We start from the raw sequence: 20,391 nt of genomic DNA on the forward strand, positions 1-20,391 counted from the left end.
TTGCTATACATGCCTTTATGGAGCCCCTCTGAAGGCAAGTCGGGGCTGTCCTGCACGATAAAATTTGGCAGAAGTATGATGTGTGTCTTTCAAAAGTGGTACAACTTCTGCTGCAGTTTCTTGTACTGCTGGCTTGGGGGAGTGGACCATCATTTTAAGGGGACTAAAACAAACAATGGAAAGGACTCATATGAAACATAGGCAACTCTTGCCAATGTCACCTTGTCACTCATGCCAGAGTCGCCTCGGTAGTGTCCATGATGAGTCTTTCAGATGTCTGGCACAGCAATTTCACGAGACATCATGAACATAAACCATCCAAGAAGATGCCCCTAAATTCCTGGCCCATACATACCAGGAGCAGATAATAGAGGCTTGCTGTCTTATGTTACCCAGAAAATAATAATTCTGATTTTTTTTAGTGCAGTCCTTATCTCTGTCGATACTAGAAGCAAAATCATCAGTGTTGTTCAGAAATGACACTAAATGACCAAAGAAAATGCCATCAGGAATAGAAAAGGCATGCACATGGTTAAGTATCAGCAAAATGCCCAAGATAAGGAAAAGTTACATTATAATGAGAGAACTGGGTGTTGTGGCACACACTATAATTCCAGCACTTTGGAGATGTAAGCAGGAGGATCAGGAGTTCAGGGTCATCTTCTATTAGATATCAAGTTCAAGGCCAGCCTGTACTATGTGAGATTCTGTGTCAAATTAAAAAATCAAATAAATAAAACAAATGAGAAGATAGAGGTCAGTATTAGCTGGTACAAATAATTCTGTTCCCCTCTCTTAAGGATACAATTAAGTGTTGGATTCAGGGAAAGAAAAAGTACATAGGTCCTGACAATAAGCCAAGTAATACTTTACAGAACATATTTTATATAAATTTTTATAGAGGAAATAATTTGAAGTCCAAAATTTCAATATAATCAGGGCAGGGTTAAGTAGATATGGCCATAAATGAAACAAGAGAGACAGTAAATCAATAAATACTAAAACAGGATAATAGTTAAGTGAGAGCTCATTTTCCTAGTCATTCCACTTTATGACTTCTGATTTTGACAAAATAAAAAGTAGCCAAACAGCCAGCCAGGTGTTGGTGGCACACGCCTTTAATACTAGCACTCGGGAGGCAGAGGCAGGCGGGTCTCTGTGAGTTCGAGGCCAGCCTGGTCTCCAGAGGAGTGCCAAGATAGGCTCCAAAGCTACACAGAGAAAACCTGTCTCAAAAAACCAAAACAAAAAAAAAAAAAAAAAAAAAAAAAGTAGCACAACAAGGCACCAGTAAGATGGCTCAGCCAGTATTGGTGCTTGCTTCATAAGCCTGACTACCCAGAACCACATGGTAAATGGAGAGAACCACCTCCACAAAATTGTCCTCTGACATCCACACAAGTGCCGTCACACATGCCCTCTCTCCCCCTCTTCCTCTCCCTCTCCCTCTCCCCACCTCTCTCTCACACACACACATCCACACATCCACACGAGTGCTGTCACACATGTATACACACACACACACACACACACACACACACAATATTTTTTTAAGAAGCAAAAGGACCCTGACATGAATGTTATTAGTCCCGTGTTACAATGAGAGCAGACACAGGAATCTTAGTGGTCCAAGTTCACATAGTCAGAGGGTAGAGCCAATGTGATCCAATGTGAAATCTAGCAGGTTTGGAAAATGACAGCAATAAAAACCTTTTCCATTACATTATGCCTCTCCCTATCCCCTCCCCTCCCTTCTTCCCTCCCCCTACTCTCTATCTCCCCCCCTCTCACACACACACAGCAATAACACTACAAAGCTGTAGAGCACTTTATAGTTTACATAGAGAATTACACACACACACACACACACACACACACACACACACACACACACACACTGTTGTCTGAGGAAACCAGGTTTCTTTCTCCTGTCCTACCCAGCTATGGTGGTTAGGACCAGGATATTTCTTGAAAACATGCCTGGAAATTATGCATCCGGATGACAATATCAGTATAGGATTCTGATTGACCACCTGCTGCAATCTGCCCAGGAAAGCAACCACTCATCTACAATAAGCAGCAAACCAGCCTGCAGCCAATAGCATTTTTAGCGAGTCTTGTTGTTATCTCTAGGAACAATCTCCGGAAGTCAGACACTAACCCCTGTTCACCAAGGCCTGTCCAGCAAGTAAGCAGTGGCTTCTTCAATTGTGGTTCTCATTGTAGTTTAAGACCAAGCAGATACAGATGCCTTCTCTGTTCAAAAGCATCTGAATGTCCCAGTGCCACACCCTCCAACAAGAACTCAACTCAAGCCACTTCTTTTTCTCTCTTCTGCTTCAAAGAACTTAGTGGGCTGAAATGGCTCCAACACTTTGGGCTCCTACATCATCAAACTGACAATCAACCCCCCATGTACGCTGTAGAATCACACTTACCACTCAACCCCTCAGCCACCACCAAATAGACTTACCACTTTAATCAATCAAATATGTTCTGTCATGTTGCCTCCAAAACTCGGTAAAAGCCTCTCCACCTGCCTCCTGTAGCAGAGCCACTTGTACTCTGCACTTGCTCTGTTCAGGAATCCTCAAATACTCAAGACGAACTCATTAAAATTTTCGTGTGTTTTAACTTACTTTTTTTTTTATGGGCTAGATAGGTGCTCTTACATAGTCTGTTCTCTCAGTCTCCTGCCTCAGCCTACTGAGTACCCCTGATTACAGATGGGCACCACTGCCCCTGGCTTCTGGGTTTCTCTTAAACATAACTACAAAGCTCCTCTACTCTTTTGCTTGCCTGAATCTGGCCTGAGTGCTACAGCAAGTTCTGAATAAACTAGGTGTGGTAACTCATGCCTGTAACCCTAGTACTGAGGAAGCTGAGGCAGGAGGACTACCATGAGTTCTAATAAATTCTGATTATAGTTTTGTCTACATAGTGAACTTCAGTCCAATCTGAGCTACAGACTGGACCCCCCCACCTCCCCCACACACACAAATAAAAATGGAGGAGAAATAGCTTTTTGGAGACATTTGGTAAGCTAGTCTCTAGTCCTACTTGATTTATTTAAAAAACAAACCAAAGTAATAAACCCATGTATTTAGCATCTACATTTATTCAGGGTCTTTGTATGGAAGAGGAGAAAGCCAACTCTGGATTTGTCTGGGTGTCTCTGTATCTTTTCCCTTTAGAGGAAAAGCCATAGTTAGCTTTCTGTTTTCACTGAAAGGGTGCTAGCCAGAGGCAGCCCTCATGAGAAGATCCCTGCCATACTCATCTCCAAACCTGAAACCAGGGTGGGTTTACTTGTAGACTAAGATTATTGTTTTTTTGCTTTGACTTCTTTATTTATACTTTGGGAGTTTCACATCATCCATTCCAATTCCGCTCACCTCCTGATCAACCCACATCCTCTCATCATCCCTGCAGCCACCACCCTCCCAAAGAAAACAAAACAAAGCAAGCAACAAACAAAAAACAAGAACATAACAAAACAAACAAACAAAAAATCAAAACCCCAAATCCTCTTCTGTTTCCCCTTCTTCCCCGCTCCTCCAGCACCTCTTCATTCATTCTGGTGGCATTGTGTGTTATATAGTTTTATATATAGTTGGCCCAATCAGCTTTACTAGCAAATGTTCATTACAATGAGTCACAGGTCTGGTTCAAAGCCTCTGGTTTCTGATACACCATCATCACTTCTCCAGGATATTCCGTGGCCACCCACCGAGTCCTGGAGATCCTGTGGGTATTGTTCCACAGGACCAGTTCCTTCATGAGCTCCAACAGGGCCTAGATGGGGCAGATGTTAGGGTGGGCCAACCCAAGGCTCAGCTGTGGGCCTGGGTGGTAGCTGAGCTGGTCAGTTCCAGCCACTGGGGCCACCCACCTCAGGCAAGGGGGTGGAGTCAGCTCCTCTATTCCCATGCCCTCAGAGTCGGTTCTTCCTCACCTGTGTTGAGGGGTGGGGACATCTCTCCTGAGTACAGGGGCCAGCTCTCACATGATGGTCAGGGCCAGCTCTCTTGTTGCAGTGTCCAGCGAGAGGCAAGACCAGTCCCCCCCCCCCCCCCCCCTACCTCGGAGCCCAACAGCAGTGTGGCCCTCAGATACCAACATGGCCCTAGACCTTGGAGCCTCGGACATCAGCACAGACTCTGGCTGCAGTAGGGCCACTGGCTCTGACATGGCCCCTCAGCTGCAGTTCTGGCCTGGACATCACTATGGCATTGGATAGCAGTCCAGGCCACTCAGATCTGCATGCATCGTGGCCCTCTGATACCAACCTGAACTCAGGTGGCTGAGCTGACCCTGGGCATCCTCATGGTCCTCTGTGGTAACAGGAGCCACATATGTCAATCCAGACTCTGGCTGCTATAGGGCCATGGACCCAGCAGCAGCCTGGGCCTGGATGACACCATGGCCCAGGTGGCAGCACAGGCCACCCAGATCTATATAACCCCTGCTGCAGCATGACCCCTAGACTCCAACAAGGCCACTGGCTGTTGCCCACATCCCGGGCCTCCAAGTGGGCCCTAGTGGCAACCTGTGCCACAAACTTCAACATAGAACCCAGCTGCAGCTGGACCATAGACCCAGATATGGCCATTGGCAGCAGCTTGGTCGGTTGACATCCTAGCTCCATGTGGTAGCCACAGCCACTCAAATCAGGATGTAGTCAGAGATTTTTGGCTCACCTTTTTTGACTTCATGCTAAAAGGGTATTTTCATATGCTAGGTTCAGCTTCTTTTGAGTCCCTGGCTTTGGATTCTTCCAAGCTGGTGTAGTCCTGAATCTCAGGATATTCCCACTTAGCAAAAATAAAACAACCCCGTTCCCAGCAAAGTCACCAGAGGCAATCAGAGGGGCAAAGAAAAAAAGCGGAGGCTGTTCTCAAACCTAGTCACCAAGGTCTAACAATACCTATAGGCCCAGCCCAGGTTGTTCTTCAGACTTGAGGGAAGTGTTCACTTTAAATTAAAAAGGGGAGACTGAGTGTTGCTACAACAACATGAAGATTATCAGGAAACCAAGAACCTACAGCACTTCCCCTTACTGTCCCACTAACTGGGCAGAGGTTGTGAAGCCCTAGAGCAAACCCAGGGCCTCTTTCTGGAGGCACACTTGAGCCAAACCAGAGATTAAGGGGAAGCCTTGTGTGCTTGATTTTTCTGGGGTGACAGGAGGAGAAACCATGGAGCCTCTGCTGAAATGATAGCAAGAAGGATTAGGAAACTGAGTGCTGGCCTAGCATTAGGATTCAGGCAAACTTCAGGAATGGCCGTGGTCTAATTCCACATTCAGATCCCTGCTTCTCTTTGCTTGACTGGAACTCGAGGTTCTCATCAAATCAATACTTTATCTTGGGAGTGGGGCTCTATGGGTAGCTTCAGATTTAGATAGGAAAAAACAAGGGTGGGCATTATGAGTGTCTGGAGCTGCAGGGCTGCAATGATGTGACTGACACTGTCTAACACATATCCTGATTAACCAGAGGAAGGCAATATCAGCTAAAGAGAGAGCCTCAAGAGCCACTGTGCTGATCAATCTTGCATTTTTCTCCCCCAGCTCACCCCAAGGCCTCAGTATGTAGCCCTAGTACTTGATAAGGTAAACATGGCTGCCCCTGACCCTAGTGTTGGGATTAAAGGCGTGTTCACCGTACTTGGCCAGTGGTCTACTTGCTTTCCAGGCTGCAGAGACAATGTGATCAGCTGCCTCACACCCACCCTCACACTGAGATAAAAATAGCCGTAGTTCTCACTTTACGTAATTTCAGAACCAATGAGCATCTAAAATCTCAGTGCCTAGAAAATGAATGCCAGGACTAGGGCGAGTTTAATTACTTTCACACATGCATGCATGCATGCACGCATGCACGCGCGTGCACACACACACACACACACACACACACACACACACACAAAACCTTCACACACTGCAACAAGCACAGAAGGTGATAATAGCTTTTCATCATCTCTTTTTGCCTTATATTCAGTAGTAGAATTATAACAGACACTTAAACGATTGATTTTGCTAAAAAGAACAGACTCTTCATTTGGGTTCATAGGTAACTAGGAGCCCAGTGAAAGCCTGGCACTCCACCTTCATTTTTCATCCACATCTTTTGAGCGATCGGTCTCCCTTTGCGTACGGGCATGTTAATTACTCAAGGAGTGTGTGATGGTTTGGATTAGAAATGTACCCCCCCCCATAGGCTCAAACATGTAAACACTTGGTCCTCAGTCGGTGGCACTATTTTGAGAGGCTGTAGAGAGATGCAGCCTTGCTGAAAGAAGTGTGGCACTGACGGCCTACTTTGAGAGTTTACAGCCTTGGACCACTTGCAGTTCACTCAGATGCAGTCACTCAGCTCCCTGCTCCTGTTGGCTCTTGATGCTATGACCACTCCCCACCATCACAGCCTCTTACTCTCTGGAACCAGAAACCCAAATAAACTCTTTCTCTTATACGTTGTCTTGGTCTTGATACCTTGTTACAGCAACAGAAAAGTAATAAATGCAGAGTAGCTGCATAAAATCTTGTACATTTTATAGGTTTTAGATACCTAATCTATTTTACTTAATCCTTCCAAGCTGAAGCCACAGTTAAAGTTAACATATTAGTGCCAGCTTTCTTGAATGTCCTGTTCCAGACTTTAACAAAGCACCCAAAGATCTCCAGTGGTCCTAAACCTGCAGTTGTCTTGGATTCCAAGAACATCAGAGCCTTGCATAACAGACTACCTCCCAGAGAGGACAATCATTGGCAATGCTGAGACTGCTCCTTGGAACAGTGTCCAGGAAGCAAGCAGAACCAAAGCTAAGAGCAGTCAGTTGAGGCACCAAGTCCCAAGAGATCCCAACCAATTGGTCACCATCTTTTATTTGCTTAAATACACTCACACAAGTGAACTTAGCAGTTTAAGCCCTCTTTGAACTCAGCTCACTCCTGTTCTCAATGTCTTAGGAACCTTTCAAAGCAGATTGTGTACATCAAGTCCATTAGAATCTTTCCTTGGTAAGACAAGACTCCCTCCAGACTCCACTACTTCTTGTGTCTGGGAAGGAAGCATAGTCCATGATCATCGGTAACGCATCGTCTTCCTGTCAGGCTTCACAGAATTGAATTAGAGAAGAGGAAGAAAGTAACTGAAGCAGAAACAGGCAGGAGTGAAACTCTATGGCCACGAGACAGATAATCCCACTGCAGTGGAAGGAAACAAGAATGTCTGATAAGGCCTTTGGTGTTTGCTAGTGCTAAACACGAACGTTGGTGAGATAGCTCTTTATGTGTCATGGTAGCTAGTCAGTAGTCTGTTCAATATTTGAGTCCAAGGAAACCGAGGTCTGACAGACCCTACAAGCTTTGAGGATCACAAAGTAGGTTTCCTTGAACTTTTTTATTTTGCAGGCGTAGACAATAGGGTTCATCATGGAGTTGGCATGGGACAGCAGGATCCCCAGGCACATTGCAGGCTCTGGTATATCGACGTTAAAGTAGGACACCAAGTTGTTGATGGACAAAGGTAACCAGCACAAAGCGAACAAGAAGAGAACCAGAAATAGGGACTTTGCTGTCTTGAACTCCCGTCCATAAAATGCCCGAGTCTCTCTGAAGCCAGACAAGTTCTGACTGAGTTTGTTGCGGAGGATGTAGAAGATGTCCAGGTAGATGATGCACATGACAATGAGGGGGATGAGGATCCAGGTGATGAAACTGAAGAAGACCATGTAATCCAGAGGCACGACCGAACGAAAATGGCACGAAAGCGTGGTACTATTGGGGGAGAGCCCTGAGGTCATTTTTTTATTCCAGCCAAACATGGGGGTCAGCCCAACCAGGAAGGATAATAGCCAGCAAAGGCCCAGGGATAACCATATTCTTCTCTGAGTAGTGACTGTCCTATATCTGTTTGAATGGAAAAAAGTTGGTGAGGTCACAAAAGGAAACGATTAGTTGAGGGGAAGGGAGGCAGAGTAAGTAAGCTCTTCAATTCCCTAACCTTCTGCTGAAAGATGAAACGCCCATAGTGTAAGGTGGTACTAAAAACAACAACAACAACAATCTAGAATGATCAGCAATATGTTTCCAAGAATCAGGTGCCTCCTTGCCTCCATTCAATCGTGGCTCCAAAAATTTTTTTTTTTTTAAAGATTAATTTTATTTTATGTGTATGTTTTGTTTGCATGTATGTCTGTGTACCATGTGCATGCCTGGTGCCGAGGGTGGTGAGAAGAAAGCATTGGATCTCCTGGAACTAGAATTACAGACAAGTGCTGGGTGCTGGAATGGAACCTGAATCCCCTGCCAAAATAGCAAGTGCTTTTCTCTATTGAGCCATCGGGCCAGCAGCACCTTCCTGTCCTGCCATGTAAGAGTTACCTGTCTTGGGATCCCCTAAGCTGATGAGAACCTCCCCAAGGCTTGCTGGTGGGCGGTGCTCTGCACTGCTTTGGTCATAAGTTCCACTACACCTCTACACTTCTCTGTACCTGTGACCCGCCCCCTCTTCCACATGGTCATCTATTCTGCTCTTGGAGTTAATCGATCTGTGTTTTCTTAAGGTTATGCCTAAGTGTTTCAGAGCCTTAATAAGTTCATTCTGGGGAGTCATAATTTCTCCTTAAACCGTACTTCCTAAATAACCTAAAACAAACTACAAAAGAAAGAAACTGATATTTAACTAAACCTCATAGCTAACAAGAGACATCTTTATGATAATCGCTATTTTACCGATGGCAGTGGCATTGTTGAACACAGACTCTGTAGCAGGATTTTTCTGAGAACTTTTGATTGACTAACTTGATTGACTAAACCTTATAAAGATGAAATTATCTTCATTTTATAGATCTAAAAAATAATGTAAAAGGGCTTTAGGTAACATATAGAAGCCAGAAGTTGTAGGGCTACAATTAAAATAAGGTAATCCTGGTTCAGATGCTCGGAACCACTCAGATATGGAGACTGAAGCAGAGAAAGCTAAATAACATTCCCAGTGCCAGATCACAAGACCAGGGACAAGAACCCAGACTTGTTTTCTAGCTTGTTTGTAGTTTCCTCGCCATGCTCTTTACCTAAGAGACACCGGAAGGAGCCAAGAAATGTGATTTTTCATTGGACTGTCTGTTCTTTTTGCATGGTCACAGGAAAAGATGCTACCATTTTGCACAGTATTTTTGCACATATTGCAAAAATATCTTTGTCTCACAAGTGCTTTACACTTTATTTTTAAAAAGAGGAAAATATACATTTTTTTTCCATTTTCTAAGATAGGGTTCGCTTTGTAGCTCTAGCTGTCTTGTAACTCACTTTCTGGACCAGGCTGGCCTTGAACTCACAAGAGATCTGCCTGCCTCTGCCTCCTGAGTGGTGGGGTTAAAGGTGTGAGCCACCACCACCTGGCAAAAATAAACATTTTTAGAATCTTCATTCAACATTAGGACAGATTCAGACAGAAGCAATGTTAAAATCCAACCTACGCCTGCAAAGTCACACAGCCAGCTGCTTATCTCTTATTACACTTATCTTTCTATTTCTCGTAAAACAAGATATCCTATCTACTAGGCCCTACCATTTTGAAAACGAGATCAGATTTTTAAAAACCAAAGATACATCAGACTTTCATCATCTTGGGCTGCTCTAGACAGTAGCAGATACCCATGGTCTTTGGAGAAGACCTCAGAGTGCCTGTTCCCTATTCCTGAGTCTTCATGTCTAACCTCCTCACAAACCATATGGTGCAAAGATATCTACTGCCATTTGTAAACATCAACGGCCAGTTTTGGTTTATTTCTACTGAGTAGGTCTAAGAGTCAAACTTGGTAAGCTCTATTTTCTACCTCTCTCACACACTGCTGCCCCACCCTTCTTCAAGCAGGTTACCTGACTGTCAGCTTGACCCGCAGGTATCGGTCTATGGCAATGGCCAGCAAGGACATGATGGAGGCGTGGGTGAAGATCAGAAGCACGCAGGACATGAAAAGGCAGACATAGAAGTGCATCTCCACTTCCAGGCTGACAGCAATAGCCAAAGGCATGACCAGCACCCCAACAGCAATGTCAGCCAGTGCTAGGGAGACTATGAAATAGAAGGTGGTGGTCCTCAGACTGGGATTCAGCTTAACCACCCAGATGACCAGCATGTTGCCCACTACAGCACAGAGCCCGATGACAACCTCCATGGAGATGTAGGTGATCTTCAACCACAGCGCAGTTGTGGTATTGTCAGGTTTCATGATGTCTCGGAGAAGCTTCTCGGGACAGGTTTGTCAGCAGGAGGTGTATGGGCTGGTGGACCTAGCTCGTGCCAGACATCTGCCCAGAAGTCTGCATGTAGCAGTGGTCGAGAACTCACAACTCACTCTTCCCTTCCAGTGTGATGCTCTCTTGGAGACTCTTCTCAAAAAGGGCCTGTTACAGGACCACCAGCTTCAGCCACACATCTTTGGTCTCCCAGTAACCTGGAGGATGCAGCTCTGTGCATCTCAATCTGGAGTGCTGCTGTTCTTGCTTCCCCAAACACACAGTCAAGCCTTCTGACTTCCCTGCCCCCCTCAGAGGGCTTTTCAAGCTCCATCAAGATAAGCACCCCTCTTTATAGTGTTTCAAGAAGTGAGATAGACCAAGAGGAAGTACAGGGCCAGGAACCCTCAGAAAAGAAAAAAAAAAAAAAAAGGTAGGAAGAACCTGGGAAGCTGGCATGAGTCGCATGCAGACAGCTCAAAGAGAAGATGAGAGTCGGGTAGTGAAAGCTGATGCTCTCAGCTACATGGAAAGCTAAGGCAGGGAGATCACAGGTTCAAGGCCTGTTTCAGTTACACAGTGGGGTTAATGCCAGCCTAAGTAACTTAACAGACATTTCTAAAAAAAAGAAAAAAAAAATCTCAAATGAGGGTGTGGGGAGCTAGAGATATATTTCAGTATTAGAATGATTGCCTAGCATGCATCAGAGCCTGGGTACCACCCCATCACAACACACATACACACACACACACACACACACACACACACACACACAGAGAGAGAGAGAGAGAGAGAGAGAGAGAGAGAGAGAGAGAGAGAGTACCAGATGGAATCAGGGACCAGATGAGTGTAGGGATAGGATTGGGTAGAAGAAGAAATGGAAACACTAAATAGGTAGTATTTCCTCCCTCTGCCTAATTAGCACAGAGTGACAAAGGACTTTCTTGTGACAAACAAAGCGGTGACAGCACATACCTTTAATTCCAGCACTGGGGAATCAGAGGCAGGCAGTCACCAGGAGTTCGAGGTCATCCAGGTCTACCTACAGAGCCCAGATCAGTGAAGGACAGACTCAAAACAATTTGTACACACACACACACACACACACACACACACACACACACACACATATGTGTATACATATATACAGATATAGGTATGTTTGTATATATGTGTCTGTGTGTATGCACATATGTGTGCAGGTGCCCATGGAGGCCAGAAGAGGGCATCAAGTCTCCCTCTGCAATAGCAGCAGACACACTTAAACCACCGAGCCATCTCTCCAGCCCCAATGTTCAAGGTGGTTGGCTTTTGTTGTTGTTGTTGTTTTCATTTGGCTTGGCTTTTTATTTTTGTTTGGAAGGTTTCAACAGCCTGTCTTGTGGCCCTTGGTCTTACTTCTGCTGTAACTGCTTTCCTTATCTCTCCTTCATTGGAGGAAGTTACTGAGAACAATTTCTATCAAGTGGCAAGAAAAAGCCTTTTTTTTTTTTTTTTTACCAAAATCAATCTGAATCTTGCTTGGTTAGTTACTGGAAAAAAAACCCACAAAAACAAAAACAAAACTCCATCCTTTGCCACTCAGTACACAAAGCAACCTCATGTGAGAGAAACACCTTCCTGGGCATAGGGTGGTTCACACTGCCTGGGTACTGTGGCAATTGTACACCCAAGGGCATCTTTCTGGAGAGGTTCAGCATCTCCAGGCATGGCTGAAGTCCAGCTTTAGGGGTGAGTATGGAGAATGGAGCTGGTAGAAATCAGACTTTCATCTCTAAGGTTTGTTGGTCACCAATGAGCAGCTGCTATATTAACAACAACAGAAACAAGATGGCAGTCCACATTTTGTTACAACAAAAGCTGAGTGGACAGGCTGAAGAGATGGTTCAACCATTAAGACCCTGGTTCAATTTCCAGCACCCAGATGTTAGCTCACAACCATCTGTAACTGCAGTTTCAGGGGTTCAGACACCCTCTTCTGTCCTCCAAAGACACTTCATACATGCCGTGCACAGACATACATGAAAGTTAAAACATCCATACACATACAATAATTTTTTTTTAAGATGAAAGAAGTGAGGAGGGTGGCAGCGGCCAGGAACATAGTTCTAGCCCACTGGAAGTAAAAGGACATAGTTAAAGATACAGTTAAAGGACATAGTTAAAGACAGGTGGATCTGAAAACCTGTCTATCTGTGCTTTCATGTTATCCCCTCCTCCTTTCGTTCTCTTACAGAACCTGAGTTCTTTTGAAACCAATTCATTTCCACTGGGTTGGGGAAGTCAATGGGACGGCCTGAGTCTAAGACCACACAATCTGTGAAAGACCAACTCCCCAAGTGAAGAGGGACAGAGGGCACACATACGGCCACAAACTTAGGCACCTCGTCCTACCTAGAAACATTATCCCAGAGGCCTCTGCAATGCCTTGGGTGCTTCCTTGAAGGACAAAAGCCCTTCCTGTTTTCTGAATACACAAGCATCATGCTTGGCCTATGACTGGGCTGTCTGTTCACTAGAGATTGAAATCCAAAAGGCAATCTGGGAAAGGAGACAGAGAGACCAGGATAGACAACAAACCTCTTCCCTCACTGGTACTCATGGGCCCATTACCTCCCATCCTATGTGATCAAGTCCTGGCTCCTTGAAATTGCTTTCATTCCAAGTCCCAGGGTTCAGCCTCTGCGGGCTCCTGCCATCTGCTTCTCTCCCAGATGACAGAAGCCACACAACAGCAATTCATGGCTTGGTCATTCCCTTTCACTCTCTCTTTTGGTCTAGCTGGAGGGCCTCTTTCTTGGCCCACTTAGGAAAATAAAAAGTCTCCCTTCAAGACAGTCCTCCAGCAAGGCCTTGAAGGAAACTTTTACACCACCTCTCTCTCATGCAGGTCCCACCATGCTGCCTTCACAGTTGGCTCCCCACCAACCCTACCCTATAACCCTGTAGTTTCCTGAGACCAGACCAGAACTTTTCATTTCTGTACCACAGTGCCTGGCAGGAAGCCTCACACTATTGCTACATGAATGGTTAGAGACACTTCTTAGCAAGCCAGGTGGCAGAAGCCTGTCACTGGGTACACAGTGACAGAAACCCTCAGCTAGGACCTGTTAGGTACTCTCCAGGACACCAGCTACTGGGGGCTGGAGGAGGGAGGTAAACATCTCATTATTGTAGTCTCATTTACTGTCTTCTGGGGCGAGACACTGCTTATTAATGGTGAACAAACAGAGCCTCAGAAAGGTTAAATAACTTGGCCCAGAGAGCACAGTTAGGAAGTGACAAGCTGACATTCAAACCCACACGGTTGCCTCAGAACCTATGTTCTGAATGGTAGCCCTCAGAAAGTGGAGAAGCAAATGACCAACCACAATATGAAACTGTCACGAGTGCCAGGAGCCTCTCATTTTGCTGTCGCTATATGATCAATATTAGGAAGAAACTAGTATTACAAAATGTAGGTGTCTAGGCCACCAAGATCACAAGAGGATTCAGTGTCTTCTCTGAGTCAGGAAGAGATGGTAGGACCAGAAAAAGGGCCACAGAAGCAGGCCCCTGGTGAAGCTCTGGGTCACACCGAAGACCAAAAAGTCAGTTTTAGACAGGGAATTGAAGAGTAAGTGAACTGGGGCTCATTATCACCCTGCCATTCTTCCCCATCTAAAAAGAGAGCCATTGTGATTTTCAGTTCTACTGGAATAGCCTGATCACTTCGAGGGAAATAAGAATGGGCTGGAGAATCACTACTCTAAAGAAGTGACGGGAATCCAGGAAAAGGCATTCCAAGCTCTGGCCGGGAGCAACAGAGCACAGTCACGGGTTGCATACATCTTGAGAAGGCTGTCCAGGGTGAGAAGACTCATGGCTCTTTCGTAGTGTCTCAGAAAAGCCTAGAGAACTTCAGTTGCCAGCCTTTAACAGCAAGGTGCAGTAGCCGGAGACCACCGGAACCCAGAACTGGCCCAACCCAGAGCCAAGACAGGATGTCAGGCAGCCGGATGGTGGAAACCACTGCTCAGAGCTCTCACTGACTCGATGTGGGCATGCGTGCATAAAATCCATCTACTCACTTCCTCTTGACACCATTACCACTTCCCCCAAAGCCTTAGACATTTCCAGATCTTTCTGTGTGCCAGTGAACAGCAAGACCTCAGAAGGAACCAGCGCTCGTCATCCCTGAAGCTGCCTTCTCTTTCCCCCTTCCTCTAACATGCTCCCCTTCCGGTCTCTGTCGGTTATAGGGAAGATGCTAAATCCTTCGGGAAGGTTCCCACAGGCACTGCTCTAAGCTCCCGGGATCTTCTTAGGACTAGGTCAAGGCCCCTTCAATTTACAGGGCCTGGGAGTCAATGTGCAGAGCTTGCTAGGTGTCAGTGAAAGTGAGAGGTATCGATGAGGCCCAGAAACCCAAGTCAAGGTTCCTGAAATCGGAGTTGCAGGAAATCCTGCTCTGGAAAGGAAACTGCTCCATCCTTGGCGCCCACACCCTGGCTATCATATCCTGACCCACACCAAGTGATCCAGGCCTTCAAGCCCAAGAGAGCGTCTAGAGGGTTCATCTGCCCCTAACGTTCTTTCAGATTATAGACTCTCAAAACGTGAGTAAGCCTTTCAACTATCTATGTAGGGGTAGAGCATTAGTTTGAGTGTTTGAGATCTGGCTAAGGAGCTATGCTCAGACTCGGCCACGAGGTGGCAGCACATTTCCATCGTCCACTAGAACACAGAGGAAAGAAAATGAGGAGAGAGAGCTTTAGCCAGCCAGACAACTCAGGCTTGCTATGACGAGAAGCAAGGGCTGGGGAGGGCAGGAGAGAGGAGCTGACTAAGGTCAGTCTAGTCCAATCCCACACAGTATTGTAATCCTCTGGACTCAAGAAGGCTGGCAAACAACATTCATCCTAACAAAAAGCTTGCTTTCTGCTCTACAAGACAGAGACAATTACCCTCACCTCAGAGAGGAGGAATGTGCTTAGGCCCGTTCTAGTAAAGAGCCCTTTCCAGAACGAAGACCAGCCCTGTCTGGTCTCCCGACAAAACGGCAGGGAGGACTCAGGAGGGGTCTGCTGCCATGAGATGTCTGCCTAAGGAGGTCTCACTGGTGTAATCCTTCCCTTAGCAGCCTCCAGTCCGTAACCTATCCACCTGTGGGCACAGGACCCTCTGGTCACTCGCCTTTTCTAGAAAGCATCCTTCTAAAGTCCATGATTTCTCCAAACGTCCTTGGGCCTTTTCATATCCTAGTCTCAGGCGTTCCCTTACCCATGCTGGTGTTTTTGTTTGTTTGTTTTTTGTTTTGTTTTGTTTTCACTCAAGCCAGGGATATCTGCGGAGTCTGAAGCTCATCCTCTGATTTTACACAGGTCAACTATGAGTCCTGATGTCACTTTCAATGCCCTTTATGTAAACACTAGTAGGTGTAGGGATGAAGTCCTGACACAACACTGCCAGTTACAAATGTTTGCCTCTGGGCTATGCCTTGGCCCCATCTTAACCTATCCTATCCTTAACGACTTGGATTCAGGTCTCCCAGCTACAGCAAGAAATCTGCAGTCTCAACTACTTTAATGACACCTTTTCCCCTCCTACTCCACAAGGTCCTGCTGTGGGAACTCATTCAGTCAATAGCCTTTGAAGTACCATTGTTGTGGGAACTCATTCAGCCAGTAATATCCTTCTATAAGTAGTGTATAAAATCTGGTGTTGATAGGATGCTAACTGACACATGACAGGCTCCTTGATAGGAGTTTTATGCGTATCACTTATAATCATTTGCCAAACCTAGTAAGGTAAGTAAGGCTAACCCATTTCACAAGCAAGGAAACCAAGGTTTGATGAGAGGTGACTTTTGACTAGCAAGTAGCAGAGCCAGAATCTGAACCTGCGCTCCAAGGTTAAAGGCACAGTCAATTACGATGGGAAAAGGTGGCAGGACTATGAAGCAGTTGGTCACATTGTCAAATATTCTATTAGAGAATTTCTCGGGGTCCGGGAGCCCCAGCCTCCATTGTATTGCAGACGCTAGCTGATTTGCCGCTGAATGGCATAGCCTCAGTGGAGAATGTCCCCTAGCTTGCATCTCTACAGACCTAGCATTTTGAATAGGCCTGCACCAGGGCGGAGGTCGAGGTCTATGAGAGGAGAGACTGTTTTGAAGGTTCGGCTGATAGGGTCTAGAAAGAGGATGAGGAGAAATGGTCTCTGCTATCACCAGGGAATGGTTAGAAAGCAGTTGAGGAAAATGCTAGAATAAATGGGAGACTCCAGTTTGCAGCATGGAACTGAGAGCTCTCCAAAGATGACAAGATGCCTATGTCTGGTCTTTATCGCCATTGGGTTGCTAGGAATTTCCAAGTCCATGCTCCCCCACTCAGGCCAGACCTCGTGGCTTCTGTGGTTTGGGACTGAGACAAGCCGGGTCACGTCATCACATTCCACCCACACTTGGAAAGCAAAGAATGATAAGCACTCATTCTCAGTGCCCCCCCCCCGCCGCCCCGTCACTCAGTCCTGGACCCCAATCCATAGAATTGTGTCACCTTCAGCTAGAGTGGGTCCTCCCAATCTAGAAACTCTCACAGACATGCTGAGAGGTTTGTTTGTTTGTCTTGACAGAATTTAGTCTGTCAAGTTGGCAGTCTTCATTTCACAGAGCCTAAACTACCTGTTTAGGTAGTTTAAACTATTTCAAACCCAAGCCCTTTCTGGTGAATTATGCAAGAATAGGCCAACATCAATTATACCAAACCTAAACTGTTATTGGGTAGAAACTCTGAGTTTCCGTGGGTTGGGCCAGCTACTGGGAACAGGACATGTTGCCAGTTTTCTGGTTTCTGGTTCCTCCGCTGAGGTTGCTTTGTGGTGGAAAACAGCCAGGCAACCCTCCCTCATCCCTCTCCACTCCCACACTCCTCCATCTAGTCCATGGTCAGACAACATCAGGAAACCACATTACTTTACTGCCTACTGAAGTGTTCCCCTGGATAACTTTATTTCCCTCAGCTTTTCATTAAAGCTATTATACAGAGTGTGTCTCAGCATTTTATTCTGATTAAAGATACTATGTTGTTATTGCCTATCGATGAGGTCTCAGAGACGGATTCCTCTAAGGAGTTTAGTGCTAGAGAGGAGGCTGCTTTTCTCACTGCTTCCCCTGCTCTGCTCATCAGGTTGGTAAAGAATGCCATGTGGTCATTTCTGCATGGGCAGCCAGGAGACTTAGTGGAGCAGCCCAAGCCAGGCTGTTTCAGCAATCATGTTGCACTTAAAAGACTTCCTAGAAAATCTATATGCATCGTCTCAATTTCGGGTTCCTAGTGTCTTTTAAAATTATTAATTTTGTATTCTTATTTATGTGCATGTGTGCATGCACACTTACATGACAGTACCATAGAGGTCAGAGGTCATTATTGGACCCCTTGCAGCGGGAGTTATGGACCACATGATGTGGGTGTTGGGAACTGAACTCAGGTGACACTGAGTCAACTCTCCAGCCCTGGCTCCGGGTGTCTTAGTTCTGTTATGCCCTATTCTTTTAAAAGTGTCACATGCTTTTTGGAAGGAAGCAAGTCACAAATAATGAGCACACAGAAGGAGCATTAGTGTCTGTTTCCAGTGCACTATAGGGATTTGTGCAATTTTTAAGATAAACCACCTGTCCAGAGCAAGTATACAAACTTGTTGTCCCAGAACTAGGGAGGCAGAGGCAGGGTGACCTTGGTGAGATCAAAGCCAGCTTGGACTGTGTAGCAAGTTAGGGCCAGCCAAGGTTACCAAGTGAGACTCCATCTCAAGAAACAAGAAACAAAGTAGTATCACATAGCTTTGTCATTTTGAGTGTTTAGGAGAGGACTCAGTGCAGGGTACGGATGCCCACCCGTGTTCAGGACGGTCCTTACAGGAAGAACTCATAACTGCGTGTACAAACCACGCCCAGGAAGGAGCAAAGTCACTGTGGGCAGTCAGTCACTGTGTCTACAAACCACGCCCAGCAAGGAGCAAAGTCACTGTGGGCGCTATCCTCTCAACAGGATCCCACTTCAGCTTATGCAGGCCTCTCTTTGAGCACTTAATGCTGCTTTGAGCTTTCTGTTTATGGTGCTTCTCCTACCACCTAGTCAACTTCTTGTTCAACTTTGGACCCCACCCCCATTGCCTTATCATAAAAGTACCAAGAACCTAAAAGAGTACCCTGCGCATGCAAGAGCTGCCTCACGTACAAGCTGAATATGTATAATGCATTAGCTTCAGGTCTGTCTTCTTGTGTGCTCACCATGTCACCGTGTTCAATAGAAACTGGGAGGAACAATCCTAAAGCAATGCAGGTAGAAAATATCATGTGACTTACTTAGGTCTAGATAAGAGGCTCTTAGAGAGAATGCATAACAAAGCTGTGTATGGCTTGCACATATTTGCTTATCGCCATGGGTTCATTCTCTCATCACTGGTATTTGTCTAATATACCATGGGCACCCTCTTTTCTATCTTCCATGATCAGAGCTCCTTTGTTGTCTTGGCCCTGTTCTCTTGTCTTCTTCATGCTTTTTCTGTGGGGCCCAGAACTGCTTCTGGCAGTTTGTGGCTTCACCTGGTTGCACTCATCACTTTTTTTTTTTGTCTCAAATCCATGTTAACAGTGAATCAAAAGAGAGGGAACTGATGTCCAGAGTGGCCAATCCAAGGTCAAAACTGGGACACAGTCTGGTTTCGTGGCTGGCTAGCAATTTTAGCCCCTTTCCCACTCTGGTGCTCACCTCCCTGAACCCCTGGAACCCCCCAATCAAGCACACAGCTAGTGCTTCCATCTGATTCACTGCACTATTTTATAACTGGTCTGCCTATCCTGCCCATCCAGGGTTAAGTGCCAGCCAGCCGCATCTCCTCATATTGGCAGCACCGTCCAGACCTTCAGCCCTCAAAGCTGTGTCAAGAGTCCTCAGCCTCAGTGAGATGCCTGTGGTTGTCTCCCGTCACGCACGATGTGCACACTGCACTTCTGCCTCCAGGTGTCAGGTCTGTCTCACTGTTTTCCTGCCCTGAGGACCAGCCCCAGAGAAGAAATCACTATGGGCTGCTGCCAGCATGTAACTCAGAAGTTGAATATGCCATGCCTTGTTTTGTGAGCTCTTTTTTCTAAGTGGATAACCTTGGCCACATTGCCTAATCTCTCAAGTCTTAATTTCCTCTTTGGGGAAGGAGGGAAAGATTATTCTCTGGACACTGAATGAAATAAAAAGGGCCAAACAGCTGGAGCAGGGTCCTGACCAAACAGGTAGTTACCAGAATCCTGCATTCATGTTCTTCCTTGTGGACCTCACTGGCACCCAGCCAGTGACTCCTCATGAGGTGCTTGGTGGATGCTGAACCAGCAGAAGGTCTTCCTATACCTTACCGACCCTCTGCTTCAGGCTTGCTGGGCACCTGGGGGTGGCCCTGTCTAGATTTGACTTTCCCTGCCATCCATCTTTTGCTGGAGAAGCTCTAGGCTCCAAATCCTCTGTTGGTCCTCCTTTCTTTAGAAACTGGACTCACCCAAAGGCAACAGCAGGAAGGCAGTGACGTCTTCTCCCATCTTTTCTACTTGCCAGGAAGCTTGTCAGCATGAAGAAGCTTGCACCAGAGTTCAGCCTTGGCTCCACCCTCCTTTGTGAGCCTCCGAGGGACAGCCTGGGGGCCTGACTGCAGGCAGTTTCTAGACAGGCAGGATGGAGCTCCTGCAGCTGCAGGGGCCTCTCGGGTGCTGCAGGTGAAACCTTCCCAGGGTTATCTCAAGAGCCAGCTCTATTCAGAACCATAATCACAGTTTCTGTGTCTCGCCTGTCACTCATTCTGGAGGGCCTGGCAGAGTGCTTGGCACTCTCCACTGCTATAAAAAGGCCACCTCCAGGGCAGGGTGTGAAGGTTGCTGAGTATTGTGGTCGCCTCCTGCCAAAATATCTGCTTGACAAACATGAAACACACAGCACACAACTTAAGATTTGATGCTCACTGCTTTCATTTGTGTTTGCTCTTGATCCCGAATACCAAATACTCTCTAATCTCTCATTAACCCTGGAATAGCTCCTGATTATGAAGGGGCAAGGAAACAGAACACTTTATCCTCAGAGCCACTCTCCAGTCACGCCCAGGCCTCCAGGAGAATG

The 20,391-nt window shown here is 46.2% G+C and overlaps 1 protein-coding gene across 1 annotated transcript; it reads right to left on the reverse strand.

Annotated features, from left to right (window-relative positions):
- Positions 1-6,888: 6,888 nt before the first annotated feature.
- Adora3 (adenosine A3 receptor) lies at positions 6,889-10,878 on the reverse strand. Its single transcript, XM_035450335.1, has 4 exons — positions 9,890-10,878; positions 9,461-9,482; positions 8,286-8,302; positions 6,889-7,927 (listed from the first exon to the last, which is right to left on the reverse strand). The coding sequence occupies exons 1-4, from the start codon at positions 10,240-10,242 to the stop codon at positions 7,309-7,311; spliced, it is 1,011 nt and encodes a 336-aa protein (XP_035306226.1). The 5' UTR covers positions 10,243-10,878; the 3' UTR covers positions 6,889-7,308.
- Positions 10,879-20,391: the final 9,513 nt, after the last annotated feature.

The sequence above is a fragment of the Cricetulus griseus genome, assembly GCF_003668045.3.
Source record: "Cricetulus griseus strain 17A/GY chromosome 1 unlocalized genomic scaffold, alternate assembly CriGri-PICRH-1.0 chr1_0, whole genome shotgun sequence".
In the NCBI taxonomy this organism is placed as follows: Eukaryota; Metazoa; Chordata; class Mammalia; order Rodentia; family Cricetidae; genus Cricetulus; species Cricetulus griseus.

What these genes read in the sequence shown, in the direction of transcription:
- Adora3 (XM_035450335.1), bottom strand. Translation starts at nt 10,242, where the DNA reads ATGAAACCTGACAATACCACAACTGCGCTGTGGTTGAAGATCACCTAC. An exon ending in CGGGTCAAGCTGACAGTCAG is followed by an intron (nt 9,483 to 9,889) that starts GTAACCTGCTTG and finishes TTGCAGGCGTAG; the next exon opens with GTTGGATTTTAACATTGCTT.